Here is a 15,475-nt window from a genome sequence, read left to right as displayed (position 1 = left end):
ATTACTTTATTATGAATTCAAAAATCTGGTCCGCCATATTGAATGCAACTTTATTTTTTTTTAATAGGAAGGTGGTCATGCGATACATGATTTCAATACGGAATTTCAAGGCAAAACGAATGGCGAAAACCACACATCATTATCTCGATACGTTTGGAAGATATTCACATTATAAATCAATACAATCAAATCAGAAATGAATAAATAAGTGGTATTGATTAATAATTTGAATATCTTCTTTACGGTTATAAATATCGATGCGCGGTTTCATCGTTCATTTTGTCTTGAAATTCCGTATTGAAATCATGCATTGCATAACCACCTTCCTATTAAAAAAAAATAAAGTTGCATTCAATATGGCGGACCAGATTTTTGAATTCATAATAAAGTAATATTTTTAATTTTAATACCCTAATCTCAAATTACATTTGTTTATGAGATATTAAGCCGTTTTCGGACTTTTCACCCACCCTGTATAATACAAATACTAAATACAGGCAAAGAATACTATTAATACTATATAGGCTATATAGGTTTAAAATAATATATAGACTAACATACCATGTAGATGAAGTATTCGATAGTACATAATGTATTTATGATACATATATACATGATATGGGGAATGTTTTTAGTTCTCCTACATCTTTTATGTATCAGAGGTGCTACTAATGCATTCGTAGTCGATAGCTCATTACCGATAGTGACTTATTTTTGGAGCTTGTTGTTTTTTGGTACACCTGGTAGGCCTGAGTAAGGACTACTTGTTATTCACCAGAAGACCAGAACTCTGATAAAGTTCTCAAAATCATTATTCATCATAATGGGTTCAGCATCACTATTATTGAATATGTGATGAGAAACGCAGCTGTGACATTTTTTAATGAATGTGAGATGGTAATGTTTTCTAAAGGTCAATGTAATTTATTTTAATAATATGGGTAGGTCCAACAGAAAGGAGTTCAGTAGTTTCAGTAGTAATTGAACATAATTCTTCTCTGTTGACCTGAAATTCCAATTTATATAATATCGAAGTGGTATCCTTCAAGGATTTAGTGATTCAGGGACCAATCCAGCATTTCAGGTAGATGGCATTTTGATTCTGTTGGTCAGATCCAGCACAATGAAAGACTCAAGGTCACTAACAATCCTCGATTGGTTTGTTTACTTTGTAGGGTACAACTAAATAATTGTTTTTTGTTCATTGACCTTTCCTTTAAATAAAAATCCAAGCACCTACCGTTTTTTTTAAATTGTTTATATAAATTATTGTTTAATGTAACAATTTAAAAAAGTGTACTTGGATTTTTATTTCTATTTGAGAGTAGCCCTCTGTAGTGTTCATTGTACATACTCTGACAGCCGATTCTGAAAACATGTTTAGAATTCTGAATCTGTTGTATGCTCCATTCTTGAAAAAATTTTAATACTGAAGTAAAAGACATAAAAATTTCATTTTCTGTTTCCATAAAAATAAACTTCATCTATTCAAATTAAAAACACACTCGAAAATTTATGGAACATAATATGGGATGGGATTGATGAATGGATATTAAATGTCAAATTTCCAAGTAATAAAATCTAATATTGAATAAGTCCTTCCAGTTTCGTCAATGATTATTTATTATTAATTGAATCGATTACAAAATCAAATCTGATTATGAGAGCAGCACCACAAATAAGACGTTAAAAAATGTGTCTGAAAACTTACACACTTAGGCAATTTTACATTATTAATTCATCACAAACGTCTCTCTCAATATCAAACGTATATGTATTTCGAGACAATACATTTTTTCATAAATGATGACAGAATGCATTTACGAAAAGTTTAAATAGTATTAGCATAGATAGAAGATAGCACTTATGCTATATCATCTCTATGGTAATAGGTCATCTCAGTTGTAATAGGTCACTGCAGTGTAGTGTACTTACAACACAAAATGCCCAAATGATCGTTTCCCTGCAATCTATCTAAAACAACAGAAACATCATTTTTAAAAACAAAAAAATGCAAGAGAGAAACCTGACCTAAGTTGCAAGTAGAGAAATGAATAAAAACAAATTATTATTGATTATACCATACAGGAACATGAAGAATATCTATAACCAGCCATAGACAATCTAAAACGACTTGCAAAGGAAATTATAGACAGTAATAGCTTGAATGTATTGAGCTATTAAGCTATTGATTTTAAATGAATATAGCAAGAGGAAAATTGTGTGAATAATAATTAAGAAGTGAATAATTTTTGCATTTTGTGCAAATAATTCGGATAATGCGCATTTTCTAAACAAAATATAGACATTCATCAATCATACAGCATGTTACATGGAATAAAAGTGAATGCATGGGAAACAAAACCGTTAATAAGGGGTATAGAGAATAAGAGTTATTATTTTTAAGAGGCTGTGTCAGTCTGGAGATGATGAAAAGAGATAAAAGGACAGTTGTCATGAGAGAAGAGAGGAGAATGAGTAATTCATAAGTTGAGAGGAATTTGAGGAAGGAGGTTAGTGTGCCTTGGTTAGCAGGGGCATGCTGAGCTCAGTCTCCCAAACAAGAATTTTCTGCGGATAGGTTCTCACTCTTCTCTTTCATTCTCTCTCACTCCTTCTCTTTCTTACTGAATTCTGGAAGTAACATTCCTTTTTCAGCAACAGAATGCGATTATTACATCCATGGAATAACTGCATCGCCAATAACTATCGCGTATCTCCCAACACAGGCAAACAACTTGAACATTACGTGAGTCACTTCTGTGAGGAAATTTACAGCTTGCTCATAACTTTTACACCTCCAACCTCAAGTCCTTTTTGTGAGTAATTTAAGAGAAAGTCGGTAAACGACTTCTATTAATTCGTTCCAGGTACAAGCAGTGTTATATGACTGAATTTTTTATGGCTCTCCCACTAGTCCGAGGAATTTCAACCATCATGACTGAAAACAATTTCTCACAAAAATAATGATGATAATGTATAATTGAACTTGGATATTTAGAACTAAGTGGCTTAGGAAAATTTGGGAAGGCATTGGGAGGAAGACAAAATGGATAATTAATTTTATAGCATGATATTACAAAGTAACAAACGAATAGACTGCGCTTGAATGGGTGATAGGACAAAAGGATTGGATCCACCTTCCACCAAACGAATATGGGTGTTGAAATGTTACAGTTTTTATACACTGGAAAATTATTCCGACGTTTTAATATTTCAGTAGAATTTTATTATATATTTTCTAATGCCCAGTTACAATTTCAGTAGATTGTTGAAGAACCTTGTTAAATTGTTTATTGATATTGTGATATAGTTGCAGCTATTAATTCACCTAGTGATATATTTATCTATTTTGCAGGATCACAATTTTTGCTCAATGAAGATGACACCAGTGCTGAAAGGATAAAAAGGGATACTAATGGAGGTAAGAACGATAATAGCCAATAATTTATGTCAACAACAGAGTCAAGTGAAAACTACAAAGATATGTCACAATTCAACTACTTTATTAATTTCTTTGATTTTGTAAAAAATCCACTAGAAGGTTGGGAATATACATTTTAAACAGAGATTTGATTCTTTCCTTCTCATAGGGTGAATTCAATATGTTTTATAACAAATTAGTCTATATTATTTTCAAAATTCATTAACTTTCTGGAGGAATATTCTGGAGTTTATCAAAACTTTATACATAATTATTGATGGGAAAGTGTTAGTGAGAATTTCTTCTTGAACTGTCTATCTTTACAAGTGTAAATAGTTAACTGTTTTATTGTTTTAACCTTGTCTTTTATGTTCTGTTCATTGATATTTCATTTGAAAATCTGGGAAACAATGATCAGTGTCAATTAAGTTTGTCCATATAATATGGAAAAAATCGATACATTGTGAATTTAAAATATGATTCAAAAAGAAAAATTCAGAAAATTAGCTGAGTGGTTGGACCTAGAATGGAAAATTTGACTCAATTAGAGCTGGCAACATTCAATTCTACAAATTTCCTTAATATCAATTCTTGAGATATCTATGGATATTTTTTTCAAGATGAAATAAATAAAATTGTGGCACATAATTTATATCGTTAAAAGATCATCAGCAATTGAAACCCTCAACCTCTAACCTTCCTCAATTCCATTTCTTTACTTTTAGGTATGTGATAGAAAATATGGAAAGCAATAAGGCTTTCAATCAATAAAGCTTTCAGTTGCAATGAGCAATAATATGATAAAATACAGATAGGATCGACAAAAAAAATGGAAGACAGGTGAACTTATTCAACAAATGCAACAAAACTATACTCTGTCCAATTTCGCATGAGCTCTGAAGGATTAGGCCGACCCTCGCTCCCCCACGCGCAGGCACACACGCCCCGCCTACCTGCGCCATTGATCTACTATGTATACAACGTAGTATACAGGTAGGCAGATCGTTCCTTTACTCAAACACACAAAAGGAGACTTCGCTTGTGTGTGTGATTAGTAGGAGGGTCGGCCTAATCCTTCAGAGCTCATGCGAATTTGGACAGAGTATAGTCAGTCGGTAAACAGACTTGATTCAAGTGTATAATTGCTTATAGTATTCCATGAGAGCCAGGAATCAAGATCCATGGAGAATCAATTCTCAATAGCATTAGACAATCTATATGTTCCACCTATATTTTACAAATTTATGAGACCAGCAAAGGATGTATCTCCGAAACGATTTAAATACTAGGTCTAGGGAGGGATTGACCATGAGACCAGCATAGGCAGTAGATTCAAGTACTAGTTCTAGGGAAATGTAGTTCAGATCTCATGATAACCCAATGCATTTACAACCCTATCTTGCTGCATTACTAACAATAGAGTATACTCATATACAATTCCCAGTCGGTAAGGTTCACTCGTTTTCAGATAATTGATCTTTATCGGAGGCATTACTCGCTGGGCAGATAAGGTGCCCTAGGGCCACATAGCATTGTTTGATAGCCATGTGCATTGTTGAGCCAACATTTCTGAGTGAGTAAAAGTTCGAACCAGTATCAAAATCAGTTCACGGAACTTGTTTTGACTATCAATGTAACGGCGGGTAAGTGTGTGTGAGGAAAGCCGGCGGCATTTCCCTTCAAGTTGGCCTGCTTTTGCGTGTGTGCGCATGCGTGCATGAGCCATAGAGGTGACCTCGCATTCAGTTCAAGTATATGCTAATAATTAAATTCCGCCCGGCTGTCTGATGCAGGTACAAGGGCTACCCGACGAAAATTGAAAACAAACCGGAAGAAATTCGATTGCCCGCAGGAAGTGTATGAATTCCGAATTGCAGAAATGCAAATAAATCGTGTGATTATTAGAGTTTGAAAACGTCGTTTTCTTTCGGCAGGTACCTATTATTATAGTAAGATCCAGATTTATATAATATTTGATAATGATCATTCACTATTTTTTCAACTATCTGATTTGATTTAACCTACATAATGATCCATTACTAGAAAATTGACCAATTGAGAACTTGGCGTATTGAAAATTAGGCAACCTGAAAACTTGACGTACTGAGATCTTGAAAACTGCAAAATTTCAAGTTGATCAGATCAGTATTTCAGACGTGATATGATGCGTGTATCTCCTATCCCGTACATGAATGTATAAGCCAATTCTTCTCTTTATAATATTATAGATAATTCTTCTACAATCATCTATTTTCTCAGTCCATTTTCCAATTCCTTTAAATAAAGGAAGCATGATAATATTCACTTATACTTGCCTTCTTTTCAAATATAGTAATATATTTGGTACTTCTTATTCGTTTGCAATTTTTATAAGCTTCTTCCAATCCTTCTTCGTTCCTTATTCTTGTGTTTAGAAATTGAATTCGTGAACTAGTGCAGCAAAGTGGTCTCATATTTGCTTTATGGTAATATATTTGCTACTTCTTGTTACTTTCAAATGAATAAGCTTTTTTTTCTATTATTCTTCGTTGCTTATTCCTGTGTGTGAGAATTGAATTGGCTCTCTGGTGCAGCAAAGTGGTCTAAAGAGTCGCAGCATCCACTTATCAATGATCAGTTTTGCCAGTCAGAGCGATTATTGCAATGACTTCCATTTCCATTTTACGTCTAACAGTTATATGTATCATCTCTCAGTAATTGAAATAATTCCTTAACTCACCATCGATGCAGATTTCATCTGCTATTTGTTTGAATATAATCTGCAATTCATTTTAATAATGTAATTATTAGAATTCAAATTCCTTAAAAACAAAGTGAGCACTAGCCACAGCAAGAAACTTTATTACACTATTATTCTATTATCATTGATATTACACTCTCAACTTTTTATCATAAAAAAATTAAAATTAGGTATATTTTTATCAAAATTAGGGAGAGAAACAGTTTTGGGTTTATCCTGTTGATTCTCTCTCAACCATTAATTTGATATTGTGATTGTGAAATGAAATAAATAAATAAAACGTTACATGAACGTAGAGTCAGAATTCTATTGGATAACAATACTCAAATCAATGTCTTATGCAAATATTATGTCATAGCAAATAAATTTCATACGCAAGTCAATTGAGAAACTTGTAAGATTTCTTGGGAGTTTAAATTGTTATAAGATAAGCAACATATTATTTTTTATTATTCTATCAAAGATACGGAAGTCTATTTCATAACAATATGTAAATTGATTTCATATGCAAATTAATTGGTGGCTGTAGCAAAATGTTCTTGCATTATTCATTTGCATTTTTTATATGATACACATCAGTTATTTTTAATCAATAAATTCTTGCACTGAAATCTATACAGGGTGTATTGTATAAACATTGAACAAATTGATATGATGTAGAATGTGATAAGTGATTTACCAGTTGATGAGCTGCATCAAGTCAATTATATCTCGGGTCACTCCCATGTATCGGATGGACACGTTAAGTCGTAGGTCCCGGCTGCCTAAGAAGCAGTCGTTAGGTCATTTCAGATGCCCTGAAATTGATCAGTTGCGACCTGAAAACTCTGACACCAGCCATGAGCCAGCCAGGTCACTCGATATTATTATTATATCAAATCAATCTCTGTTATGATAAAATAGGTACACTACTTCGTTGCAAGGAGATGTAAAGTGTCCCTATTTGAATTGTTCTAATCTGGAGTCACTATGAGAAACACGCATCAAAGGATTCCAGCATTCTACTTATACAAACCGATGTTGCTTCTTACGCTGACCGTACAATAAATAATTGTTGAATTATTGTCAATTGGTGAGTGTTGAGTTGAGTAGTGAATGAGGCGGAAAGCAGTTGACCTGGTCACTTTCCCCACCGGGATGAGTGGGTCACAAGTGCGATAACCCCCATGCGTCAAGTGGTAGACATTGTGGAGGCATCACCCCCCTCCCACCTACCATTCGACCCCTCACCAACAATCGTGACTGTCGAACAGGTTGGGAGGTTGGGAATGGGAAGCGGCAGTAGGTGCCCTGTCCCAATAATCAACCGGTAGTATCGCCAGCAATCAGCTGCAGAGGTGTTGATCTCTGGAATGTTGGGAAGTTTTCCAATCCCAATTTAGTCTTCCAAGTTATAAGAAAAAAATTGATTCCACACACAAATTGTGTGGGAGTCACTTTGAATGTTAATGTAATTATATTTATTTTTGTCCACTAAGTTTCACATGAATCAACGTCGCCACATTATGATATTGTTTACAAATGGGAATCTAATTTAATTTGGATTTTCGTTCAATAATAATGTAATGATTATTAGGTATTGTTCACTCAGTAACAGATTAAAAAACAAAACTTCCAGTTTTGACTTGAAAATTCCTCAATAATTGAATTTAATTGCAGATTTTCTTCTTTTTTGTAAAAATAGACTTCAAGAACCCAAAATCCAATTTTCATTACTTATTTATCTAATCCTAGGACTTTGGAAAGTGGTTGTCCCAACTGTTAGAGCTGTATCTGGTCGTTTTGATTGGATAAGCGCTTTGCTTTCAGTCGTCTCCTCTTTGGAAAGATAGTTGCTTGAGGCCAGCTCCGCTTATTTTATTGGTTACAATCTTCAAAATATTTTTTGTTGGTTGGAACTCACCTAAAGCTGTAGGTCCCATCATCTGTCATCAAGGATTATACTCTGTATTGGATGAATTAATTCATGAACAGTAAAAGCTATTATTGCATTTGTATTTTTTTTGTAGTTTGTAGTTTCAAAGTTAATAATAACAAGTAATATTATTGTAGCTGTATCTTAGAACTGTCGCTGGAATAAAAGTGATTTAGCAGCACTGAGCGAATATTAACGGAAACTGGAATTTGTCTTTGTTAGAGCCAGGGCCTAATACCCTTAAGAACCGGGTAAAATTTTACTTGAAAAAAATTATGATAGAATAAAATCATAATAAATGTTATAGAAAGGAAGCTAAATGAAATCAAATAGTCACTGGATTGAAAGTGATTTGTGTAAGCAACATTGAGCAAATATTAACCAGATTTTTTTTTTAGTAGTCTACATTTGAGCAAGGGTCTAATACCCTTAGAACCACGGTCGATTCCAGTAGGAAAAAATCATGATAATAATAATATCGAGTGACCTGGCTGGCTCAGGTCTGGTGTCAGAGTTTTCAGTTATCATGATAACTTTAATCATGATAAAAGTTATAGAAAGAAGCTATGAAATCTCAACAAACTAGTCTGTTATAAATATAATTACAGTGTTTCCCAATTTTCCTGATAGAACTGTTTCAATGTAAAATGCAAACCAATTAACTAACTTCAAACAAAATAAGTTTGAAGCTTAGTAAATCCTACTATAAAACCAGTAGCTTGAGGCTTTATTCCATTCATCACATTTGTGTAGCGGTGAAACGCGCATACCGCATAATCCTCACGGTTAATTCGGTTATTAAAAGCCACATAACTTCAACAGTAATAAGTTAATCACGATTTCCATGCGATGCAACAGTCGGTTTGACAATCATGCTAGCGAATTATGCTTTCATCGCTTAAATAATTAAGAATTAGGCTAATGATTAACGGCATTCCACGACAAAGGCTGGGTCTGGTGACATAATACCTTTAATTGATGTTACTAATATTGCGTAGGAGTGGACTAGTATTTACACAACAGAGTTTGGGCCACTATTGACTGATGTCATTGGGTTATACCATGGTTTGAGCCAATGTTTAATGATGTCATTGGGTTATACCATGGTTTGAGCCAATGTTTAATGATGTCATAGAGTTATACCATGGTTCAAGAATGATTGTAGAATGGTTCTTGAAAGGTGGTCAGTATTGTCTTCACAGGGAAAGCATGAAGGAAAGCCGCTCACGATTTGTTCTTTGAGAAACGACTGACAGAGCCATCATTAATGCAATGATGACAGTCACGTGATCCCAACGTGTGGTTGGCATCATCTTGTGAAATACTTTGTTCACGACTTTGTCCGTTCCACTGAATCTTCTAGCTAGAATAGAGTAACTGCAATAATGTAAAAGTACTGTATGAATTAGAGGGCTTAAACCATAATAACAATAAGTCATGACCTAGTACATTTTTGGCAAATTTAACGTTTTCTTAATCATATACTAAAGTTCCATTCAATATGGTATTTATTGTCATAATGTGATTGTGACATAGTTTACTTATGAACTGCTTAGCTTCCTGATACTTTATATGTGGATTTTATTTGTAGAAGTAAGTTTATGTTACTGGATTTTACAGCTTTTATATTGTTTTATTACTTTTACTGAATAACATAAATTTTTATAGCTGGGGTCTTTATCATTGAACTTCTTCCATAATATAAAGGCCAGACTATGGGTTGATTATTCAGCTTCTAAAACAATACGAAAGAAAGAAATTGATTTTTCGAATAAACATTGAGTAAAATAAGACTACACATTTCATTTAAAAAATGAACAAAATTTACATTTTTCAAAGAAAAACAACGAAACTGACATTTATGAACCACTCTAGCATGAGAAAGCACAAAAATTTTTACATTAGGCTATTAAAACTGGAGTGTATTGTCTTAACCACGTGAAATGTATTGCCTTCTGAAGGGATAAACATAAGAAGAATTCTTGGAGAATAGAATAGATTTGTTTTATTAGTAGACTGCTCCTTAATCAGAAAACCTGAGGATGTGATAATGTTCAAATTAATGTAAAACCGTAATTAAAACATGGTTTTAAATTATTATGAAGGTGAATCAGATATGACAATTTTCAAGATAGTCAACATTCATCCACAAAACATATTACAGCACTCAGCTATTCTTAAAAGTAAGAGGAGAGATAAATTAATTTCTCCACATAATATGAAAATACGCCTCCTGTATGGCTGGGCTCTCAACTCAGGAATAGACACAAGTAGGGCTTAGTTTACTAGGCTCATATATGTGCTTAGCTTACTAGGCTCATATCTGTGCGTAAATGAATTCTTATGAAAATCCCGCAATTACAGATGATGAAAGTCAGAAAGCTGAGTAGTTCTTCAGAGTAAGGTTGAATCAGACAAACTATAATTATTCAACAATAATATTCCAGTCATATCTTTAATTACTGGGTGAATCATTCAAGAAGGTTGTAAGCAGATCTGTTTGATCAGCATCAGTGAATGGTCTGCATAGAGAAGGAAGTTATTTAACCGATTCAAATGAAATGTCAAAGTCCGACAAGGCCACCAATAAGATTGGAATTCTGACAATTAAGAGTAAACAATGATCGTGACAAGGAAGAGTGGCATTACGGTACATGAGGAATAACGCTATTAATATCTTATCGATTATAACTGGACACAATGTTGATGTTTTGTTTACATCATTCTCTGAAAAGAAATCCACAGTTTTAGTAAAATAAGTTATTCTTGAAATCTTGAGAAAAGATTGATGGAGTAGTTGGTCATATTCAAACAATATAGCCCACTGAAGTGGATTTGGAATTGCCTATTAATGCTAACAATTAATTGTAAAATTAATACATAAATATAATATTTTGAAATAAAAATTTAAATCTCAGTACCCTTTTAAATTATTTTGTCACAACATGTTTCGGACATTAATGCCATTTTCAAGTCTTGACAATGGCATTAATATCCGAAACATGTTGTGACAAAATAATTTGAAAGGTTACTGAGATTTATATTTTCATTTATATTAAAAGTAGCCCTAAAGAAGAAATAGAATATAATATATTTATTACCCACTATTGAATTCTATTCTTAGAGATACGATTTCTAGTTGAGGGATAATTGACTCACCAAGGTGCAGACGGATGCATTGACTGCATATCAGTTAGTCCAAATGCACTTTTATCGATCCAAATTTATTACGATAACAAATAATATTATTTTTCTTTCTGGAGAGATCAATAATCACACTTCACCCTGATACTCACTATTTACTATTGTCTTCTAGATTTTCAATCAATATAAATTCAGATCAATAAGGTTTAAGCTACCTACTTCTTTTCGATTATCAACTTTCTGATATTTGCTTTACTTCTTTTACATTTCTTGTTACTACTTATGGTTGTTACTTTTTATCTAAGCTTTACTTTTATCATTTCTTGTTACTAGTTGTTATCTTTACTTCTGGTTATCCATCTTTGCTTCACTTGATTTCTATTCCTTGTTACTATTTCTAGCAGCTATGCACCTTTTATCTTTGTTTTACATATTTTCCACATCCTATTGTTACTCATTCTGGTAGTTAATTCGATTAGATCTGTCCGAACTCCTCTCACCTCTTTCCATTGTTTCATCACTTCTTCATGCTTGTAATCTCCCAGTTTCCGCATGTCCTTCGTCGAGCAGTGAGTCAGGTGTTTGCCGTGATCTCACACTCACAGGGTGTGGCCGAAATGTGAGCTATTCGAATAGGTTAGGCGAGCCGGTGACGGGCTACTTTCTCTAACTTGTTTTTGCCTCTCTTCTTTCGTAATTCACCTACTCAACCTGCCAGGCTCGCCCCAAATTACAATCAATTCTACTTTCCTGTATCTATCAAATACACTAATCTAATATTATCATTGTGATTTGACACCTGAAATTGGGGAAGTTGAAAGAACTATTTGAGACAACTCAATCAAGTTATAACTGTAAGCCGTAATAAGACGAAGCTATTTCGTGTCTAGAGTTTCTAGTTTGGATAGGTTATTGCTTTATGGAAAATGATATTAGATTGGAAGGATCTGGAATGATTCATTGTGAAACTTTCTTTGAAGGATCGGAGTTTGTGAAACGTTAAGAACTTACTCACTATCAATATCAATGTTGACCCTTATGCAACGCTTCTATAATCAATTGAGAAATAGGATCATTTTATTTGTTTTCAGAGAGCTATGAAGTAACATGAGAGCAAGATTTGATGTAAGTGAGTTTCACAGTCCAGAAGGCAATGAGTTGGTAGATTTCAGCGTCTTAGCCTTCTAAAGAATGAACCTCAAGAGTGAGGACTACAATAGGGAAAATATAACATTTTGCTATCTTTTCTCTGTGGTACTATGGTGCTATGGTGCACTGAGATGGGCAGTACTGACTCTTTACTCAAAGATCACAAGTGCACACAATGAAGCAATTTCCCTTGCGAGTCTTGAGATTCGAATAAAATAAACCTTATTCAGTGAAACATCCGAGCAATTTTTATGAACCATAAATAATTAACAGTACATTGTAAAGAGAGAAAAAATGGGAAAAATTAAAAGAACCTTGCAGCAGTTAATTTCTCCATGAGTTCACTTTTATCAATCTTTGAGAAGTATTGAAGTATATGAAGCTGAAAATAGCTTCCTTGAAAGAATCCTATACCAACAAATTCCAAGCTTTAATTGGAAATTCCTATGTGAAAAATATTATGCTCTTCGAAAGATGACATTATCTGGAATCTGTACTGACGTTGTACATAATCATAATCCTTCAACAAACCCCAAGCTGTAACCAATAATCAAAAGAATCTACAGAAGAGAGTATACATGTTTTAAAGATAAAATTATATGGAATCTATATTGAAGATTTTATCTATACAAAAGCTGTACTTTAGGCGGTAGGTAATTCAAGTGTACCGCCTCCGGTGCCAGATACCAATAGCAATAATAAGTTCTATTACACGGAGCACTTTAATTGAAGCGAAGTTGATGCTCAGCATGTCCTTGACATAACTGTGAGCGGAGATTACAGTTTATGGTTGTGAGATTGCAGAACATCTCCAGTGTATAGCCCACGTTCACCATTGCTTTGTTGAATGCCGCAATTCAAGTAGAAAAAAACACTTGAAATAGACCATTTCTTTATACGTTTATTGGTAAAATTGATTGACAATGGGAATTGAGTATTTTCAAGGAAATTGAAATAAAGATGCAACATCTCTGTTGAATACCACTTGTTCTACCATTGCCCAGGGAGCAGTTTACTTTCAAGTAGAAAATAAACACTAAAAATAGACCATTTCTTCATTAGTTTTATTTGTAAAATTGATTAACAATGGAAATTAGGTATAATTGAAATGAAGATGCTAAAGAAAAAAGTGTCTAAAAATAAAACAAGAAATTAAATAATGCTGCTATGGGGAGAAGTGTTTGGAATAAAAACGAAAAAGTAAGATGATTCTTCAAGATTTGTTGATGAAAGCTTCATGTCTGGCTTCCATGACATGAAATCTTTTATAAATAAAAGTTATTGGAAATTGTTCATTAATTTGTGAAGTACTGACAATCACAGGTTCCTACATTGACAGATTGAGCTTTAAGCATTCTCAAATGCTCTTCTATGAGAGCTTATTTATTGCTGTAGATGAATCGTTCTGCTAAAATCAACTTTTGTTCCAATTTCAATGACTAAGTTCATATAGGATATACTTGAACCTTGAAAATTAGAACCAAGTAAATAATAAACAGGTTACATTAGAGAGCTTTGAAAAAAGTTTCATATTTTATAGATGAACATTTATGTAAACATTGTTTATTAATTCGTTGTGATACTGGCATTACTCAAGTGTTGAATAGAGAGAACATTATAAAATGCTATAGCCACATAAACAATACTTGAATCTTTAGCCAAATTATAATTCGAGCCAAAATCATCCTTTAACGCAATCATTAAAACTAGGTTTGGAACACTGCTGCAATATACCCATCTAGTTAATAATACCCCACGTTCTGCAGCATAATTAACGCAGCGCTCCTGTGTTATCAATCACCTTCACCTCCTCGAGTCGATAATGAGAAGCACTTGGCTCTTTTGTGAGATAGAACCCGGAATCTTCCCATTCATTTAAACGGTTATTTAATTTGAATCATGCGAAAAATTCCTGCCTGTCCCATCACTCAATGTGGCATGCATGAATCCAAGCAGGTGGTCTCACGTTGTTATATTCATCATCACCTTTCTTCCTCGCTCTTTCGTTAACTTCCATTTCTCTTTCCTTCTCATCCTCGCCAACAGACCGCATTGCGCCTCAAAATTCTCAATCCTTTCCTCTCTCTCTCTGTCCCCTTCATCCATCCCGCATCAAACGGGTATTCCACCTTTATTGAGCACTTCCTCAACATGTTCTTCTACTTCCTCCTCCTCTTCCTCTCCGTCCATTCGTAAGTGGGTCAGTGGACTATCATTCTTTCTCACAGTTCTGGTATTCACTCCTCTCCTCTCTTCACCTATTCCCTTTTTATTACAGGTTTTTTCATAATAGATATCATAACATAATTATCCTTTTCATAACTCAGTTATTTTGATATATTTTGACATGATCAATTAGATGATTGATAGAATTAGATGTTGTTATGAATTGGGAAAGAATAATAAAGATACAAGAAAAAACGCGAAGAGCTTCCATCAATCCGATATATAGGTTACTATATGAACGATATTGCTGATAATCTTGTAACAATATTGAATGTGCCGGCCCATTCACTTACGTTATTAAACGTGAGGGTTTCTGAGCAGAAATCTGCTACATGATTGAGGGTGAATTTTTGTTTCTGTAAACCTGTTGTACAATTTTGTTTCTAATAAATGAGTGTAGCTTTTCTTCATCCATCTGTGTAAGTTGTCTATGTTATTGTATGGTGATTAATACTTTCCTGCTCTTTCAGTTTCAATCTTGAGTAGTCCTTGTGAAAATGTCATTGAAAAACCAACGAGATCATCCAAAATTTCATAGTATAATGAATCATGTTACTATCAATGAGGCTTAATACTTTTAATTATACATATTCAATTCAGATGCGATTTAAATGATTGATTTACTTTCTCACGCACATTTTACTTTTCATCAGCTGATGATATACTTATTATATCTGTATTCTACTGTTTTTTACAAATACAAATATTATCAGCTGATTAAAAGCGAAATGTCTGTATGCAACTCAACATTCACAGAGATCTTATTTTACTGATCCTATGAAATGGTCTCTCATAAATTCTTTTGTATATCTACTGATTTGGCCCATATTTAATTTATTTCTACAAATTAAACTTATTGTACATATCTGGAGATTGA

General features: G+C 33.5%; 1 protein-coding gene across 1 annotated transcript in view; it reads left to right on the top strand.

Moving 5' to 3' along the window:
- Positions 1-15,475, top strand: part of LOC111049906 — a 184,077-nt gene that overhangs the window by 127,221 nt on the left and 41,381 nt on the right. The window contains 1 exon segment of the mRNA XM_039434559.1: positions 3,359-3,424. Coding sequence (XP_039290493.1) covers positions 3,359-3,424 — 66 coding nt within the window.

This window comes from Nilaparvata lugens, chromosome 8 (assembly GCF_014356525.2).
Source record: "Nilaparvata lugens isolate BPH chromosome 8, ASM1435652v1, whole genome shotgun sequence".
NCBI lineage: Eukaryota > Metazoa > Arthropoda > Insecta > Hemiptera > Delphacidae > Nilaparvata > Nilaparvata lugens.
Note: the sequence above shows the minus strand (reverse complement) of the source record. Positions and strands in the feature narration are given on the sequence as shown.